This window comes from Saccostrea cucullata, unplaced genomic scaffold (assembly GCF_032062105.1).
Source record: "Saccostrea cucullata isolate Sc308-1 unplaced genomic scaffold, CSIRO_AGI_Scuc_v1 ctg21783, whole genome shotgun sequence".
Lineage (NCBI taxonomy): Eukaryota > Metazoa > Mollusca > Bivalvia > Ostreida > Ostreidae > Saccostrea > Saccostrea cuccullata.
The window spans coordinates 1-5,950 of record NW_026934666.1 but is presented as its reverse complement, the minus strand read 5'-3'; the positions used below and the strand labels follow the sequence as shown (position 1 = coordinate 5,950).

The window sequence follows — 5,950 nt, the reverse complement described above, 5'->3', positions numbered from 1 at the left end:
TACCCCTATATCAATTTCAGTATTGTTTAAAATTAATTAAAACAAATGACAAAAACGATAACTAAAAAAAAATCAAACTAAAGCAGACACTCAGTCAAAATCAAAGACAAAAAGAAGCACTCTTTTGACTGAAAGTTTTTCAGTAATACAATGAATCTCTTAAGTTACATATCAGATGAGATAAACTTACATACAATTATTTAGTTGTTGTCAATTATCCCATTTATCATCATCTCAGCTCACTTTGCGATTTTAATACTGTGTACATGAACCGATAATTTACAGCTGATTAAGTGATTTATGAACACACGATTGTTAAAATTTTCATTTCCCTTTTCAATATACATTGTAAGAACATACTTAGTTGGTCATGATATAAAATTAAATAATAAACACTTTCGATTTATTTAAGATTATCTAACAATATACGATCATTTACTAAATACTTCTCGCCCTCAAGAGAGTTAAAAAGACAGAGAAAATTCAAAATACAAACAAGTGCAACTCAGGATTAATTGTTCCGATATATCTATTTTAATTTTATGCACAATTGTTTTCAAAATTACATTAAAATCTATTTTCCTTAAACAAGAACCCAGCAATGGATAAATATTAATCGAATAAACTTACCTTTTCTCTTGTCAATCAGAAAATCTTGTTGACATTAAGTGTTTCTTAGTCGCCATATTTTTTTTCCATGAAAACAAACGTTGTTATGATCAGGATCAACGGAAGTTGATTTTCGGAACTCTCGAGAATTTAGAGTTCCGAATGTAAAACTGAAACAACAAAACACGGTGCGTCCGTGAAAGCAACTTTTTTGGACACTTTTTTGGACAAATCGTCGTGTCCAATTTTTGTTGGGTACTAACCTGCAAATACCCAATTAGGGTGTTTTAAGCATATTCAGCGACACTTCTTATTGGGTATACCCAATAAGCAAAAAGTACCCAATAAGTACAATCTTGGCATGAAAAATACCCAATAAATGCACTCTCGTAAACACGGACGGACAGACAGACAGACAGACGGACGGACAGACAGAGTGATTACTATAGGGCACCCGCAAATCCTTGCGGGGCCCTAAAAATAATTCTCATTTAGGATAAAAATTTCAAAATTAAATGGGACAGATACGCTCTGAAAATATGGAAATTTAAATTATTTCCTTTTTTTATATGTCAATAACATTTATCAATGCATAACATTTTGATCTAATGTGATGGTACTCGAAAAACTATTTTTGGGGCCATATGTGTAATAATTGAATATCACCTCTGTGTGTCCATCCCCCATAAACGGAGCCTTCCTGACAACAAACTTCTTCTCCAACCTTATCATCAAACTTCTTCTCCATATTCAGCACCAGAATGAAGAACGCTCGAGGACTCAGAAAAATCTGGTGTGAGGCATAATATGAACACTGCCCTGCAAAGTCAGTCATGGTTATTTTTTTATCTGGATCTTCTGAAATATCTTCTGCACCTATCTGTAAATTTCCAGAAATTTCTGGACTATGACGAATATCTTTTCTTTCATTCATAAATTCTGATACTTTTTCTGGTGATGTGGCACCCTGTGGTTCATGGGATGAGGTAGGGTTAATGTCGATATTACCATGTGATATCTGTCCACTGCTTGATGCTTCAGTCGTACTGCCATCTTCTTCAACTGGTTTCATCTTTTCCTGCGTTTCCTCATCATCGGCTGCATTTTCTGAATGAGATTCAGGAACACTCTGATTCATATCTTTTTTATCAAGTCGAAGTTTAAAGTGTTGCTGTTGGCGTGAAGAATTTGCTGTAAATAAAAATGAATACAAATTTAACACTGTCTCCCTTTGTTGTCCCTGTACTTTATGAAAATATACTTTTATTCTACGTTATATAAATCCGCAAGTCACGAATTAAAATCTCAAGGTACTGAGAGTATCGAGCTCACAAAATGATATACCCAGGCAGCTTCCATATGAGTATGATGTTAAAGTCTTTGTTTTACTATTGAAAAACCAAATATCTGTCCAATCTTAACATCAAGAATGCAGTACGGAATGACAGTATGTAGTAAATATTATGTGAAAGTGTCATTTAACTTTATTAAGTTGTACAGGTTGAGTTGCAAATTTGAGATGGGTACCACCAATATAACGGTAGTGTCTATATTTTGCATTAGGAAACCAGAAACGTGTCCATACAGAGAGTAAAACAGAAAATTTAAAATTTCTCTATTTAACAAAGATTCTGTGAAAATTTCATGCATTTTATTAAGTAGTAACAATTTTTATTCAGTGGTTAATGGTAATGAAGAGTAATAAGAGTAATATGAGTAATAACCCAAAACATAATAAACGGACAGATGGTAGGATGGATAGGAGTACAACCTCAACGCTCTTACACATCCTACTTTCTAAGCAGACAAGTAAGGGCAGAGGGCGGAGGTGGTGCTTCGACATAGGTTTCAGCTTTTCTTGCCCTGTGGTTCTTGAGAAGATTTTTTAATGACCCCACCCTATTTTTGTGTTTTCTTGATTATATTATCCCTTTGTGAGGGAACTTGGCCTGTCATTTTATATATTGAATTCTCTCTTCACCCAAGGATGCTTTGTACCAAGTTTAGATAAAATTGGCCGAGTTGCTCTTGGGAGGAGTCGAAAATGTTAAAAGTTTACAGATGGATTAGCAGCCACAATTAACGATCCACAAAATGTGATCAGAAAAGATCACTTTAGCCTTCAGCTCAGGTGAGCTAAAACTACCTTGGATGCTTTCTTTCACATCAAACACATCTGTGTGGATATCGACTCCTCTAGTTGACCTGATTTTTTTCTTTATTTTCTCCAGGTCAATGCCCTTCAGTCTCTCTAACAATGTGGTTTTACCACTACCAGCACACCCTATTATCATCCCAGAGGCATGATACATGGTTGTTCTCCCCTTTCTTTAAATTCTCAATGAAGTTCGTCACTGATTTGTCTCCCCTTAGTATAATCTGCATTGGTATTCCAACTATAATGACAAAACTCTAACATTACAAAGCTGTGACGGAGTCAAACAAATGATTATAAACAATCATAAAAATAACCTTCTATCATGGAGATTTTTTTATCCCTTATCAGAATGGCAATTAAAAATAAAAGTAGAAAAGAAAGATTAACATTTTTATCTTGATTAAATTAGGCTATCTAAATTAAATTATCTGGTTCTCAGGCCAATTTTCTCCAAAACAGATGCGGGAGGGCGGCTTTTTATTTATCATTTTATTGGTATTAAAGTAGATGAGGGAGGTATTTTTTTAATTTTCGAATTTTCTTTAACATAAAGATAATTTTTTTAATCACAGATATACTTTCCATGTCTGATCAAAATTTCTGCTTTATCCAATGCTTATCAGCGTGTAATCATAGTAGCTAAAGTCATAGATACTATATAAAATCGGATTAGCCTATATTTCATTGTAAATGGCTACCGGAAGTGATATTTGAATACTAAACTACAAAACAAATGAGGTTGGAATTTTTTCCGGATTGGTCTCCGCAACGCCAACTTTTTATTTTATCAAAATACAATAAAATCGGCAATGCGGCTACCTCAAAACGGATGCGCACGGGCTTGAAACCAAGATTTCAATTTTATATGGCCTTAGAATACCTTTACTGTTAAAACAATACTCAGCATTATACTTTTTAAAACATAGGTCTGTTTGTCTAGCAATGATCATAAGCCAATACATGCAACATAATAACATGTTAAAATTTGATGTAACACAAACTGAATTGCATACTTATTTGACAAAGTTTTAAATGTGACAAGCATTGCATTCTGACTAATTAAACCATGAATCAATAGTTGCATATAAACTGTCTTTAAAAAATGCATAAGTTTTGCAAATTCTTAAATGTATCACTTCTCAAATTACCCAACAGTATTTTCATCTAAGTTTAATTAAATTCTATAAAAGAGATCCAATGTGTACAGTCTACAGATGACAAAAGGTCTAGGACTCTAACCATTTTTCAAACATGAATGGCTCAGGTGAGCTGAGTGTTTATGTGTTTGACTTGGGACATCAACGTAAAGGATTAAAAGAAAATAAAAAGATCTGAAAGTTAAGTTATAGATGAAATCACGGACAAATAATATACATAAATTCATTAGCCAAAAACTTCTCTTGTTAAATTTTATGAAAGTAACTAGTTCAGGTGAGCTGAAAATAGACTTACGTTTTCTAAATACGGCTTCATTAAATGACTGGTCCCCCATTGTTTGGTGCATGAAAATATCTTCTCCAAGTTTTTCTAAAAACTCCTCATTTTTTTCTGGCAGCAACCAACAGCAAACTTCATCCTCTCCTCTCCGATAATTCCAGGATCTACAGTATTCGGCGATGTTTTCTTTTTTTGCCCAACTTAAGAAAATATCGGTAAAGTTAAACTCAAAACTCTTTGAAAATTTAAGGAAACTAATGTTTTTGAAGACCTCAGAGGAAAAACTGATCTCTGATTCATTGAGTTTCAGAACTGGTTTGTAATTTTCTAAATGTGTATTGACAGATGGCTTTTTGATTTCCTTTGAGTTAAGACATTTGGCAACAGCATTATATTTGGTCATCCAGTTTCCTTCTTTCATGTTTATTTTGTAGGAGTCGGAAAGAAGAAGGCACATCAATAGTGTATCTCCATCTACAAAATTAACAAGAAATATATAATAATGTACAAACTCAGAAATACACACTGAATGTATTTACATCACCAGCTGCTAAAAATTTAAAACAAATTTGAGTACGTTTCCTATTTATATCTGCATTATACAGATTACAGATCTTCTTACATTGATTCAAATGTTTTTGAAAAAAAGGGGGGTCAGAGTCACCCATGCAATACAAATGAGGTTGTTTTTCAACTTGTTGATTGAGAAATGATTTGATTAGGTGATTTTTGGCCTTCATGCACAGATCTAGAGGGGGTTCAGGAATCCCCCCTGGAATCTGCAAGGTTATCAAATTTATATACTAAAGCAACAAAAACTTACCTTGAACCCCCCCCCTCCATGGAAAACGCAGACCCCCCTCCCCCTAGTAAATGTGAATTTGTGTTAAAAGAGTTGATGTTTTAGAAGTCATGCCCCCCCCCCCTCCTAAGAGATAGGTTTTTAAGATTTGGCAAGTTTATGGGGTTTAATTATTTTTTATTTTATTATTGTTTTTTTTTTGCTTGTCAAAAAATTTCTAGGTTGGGTTTTTTTGGACTGGGGTGGACCCCCCCCTCCCCACCCCCCTGGGGAAAAAATTTCTGGATCCACACCTGGCCTTGAACTCGCTTAAGTGACCTTACATAACGGTCAACACACATAATCATTGTGTCCTGTACATACTTTCAGTGTTTTCCTATCATGAAGTTTTGGTCTGGGCATATCTGCTAAATGGACAGCTAGATGGATAATACTGTAAATGTGGTTATATTGACGAGTTGAAAAATTGACCATTTTTTGTTTACCAAAATTGACGAGTGTTAATTTTGACGAAATATTTAATCAAGAGTTTCAAATCCTTGAATTCACGGGGATACAAAGGCAACGTCGAAATCACTAAAATTTAGCTTTTGTACAAACTATCTACGTGTGTAAGATTTGATTAAATAAGTTGCTCTCTTGTAATTTGATTTTATTATAAGCGGTCAATTGCCTGAGGTGACTAACTAGGATAAGCACGGCGTGATAATTACGCTATGTTACACATTAAGTATTTGATACACTAATTCAGATTCAATGATTTTAAAAAATGTGATTATAATATATCACTATGTTTTCATAACTAATTACAAAAGAAATTAACAGTGACTTTGATCAAGTTGTAAAAGGAAAAAGCCGCGAAAATTTAGCGGTAAAGTTGTACTATGGTCAATGTCTGTTGTGACGCTATGTATATGATAAGAAGTTTGACGAGTGTAAATTTT

At 33.8% G+C, this 5,950-nt stretch overlaps 1 protein-coding gene across 1 annotated transcript; it reads right to left on the bottom strand.

Moving 5' to 3' along the window:
- Window positions 1–1,275: 1,275 nt before the first annotated feature.
- On the bottom strand, window positions 1,276–4,862 carry LOC134241149 (uncharacterized; the record flags this gene model as incomplete). Its single annotated transcript, XM_062723232.1, has 3 exons — window positions 4,220–4,862; window positions 2,756–3,005; window positions 1,276–1,800 (listed from the first exon to the last, which is right to left on the bottom strand). Coding segments are annotated over exons 2-3 (691 nt in total), but the record flags the coding sequence as incomplete, so codon positions are not given.
- Window positions 4,863–5,950: the final 1,088 nt, after the last annotated feature.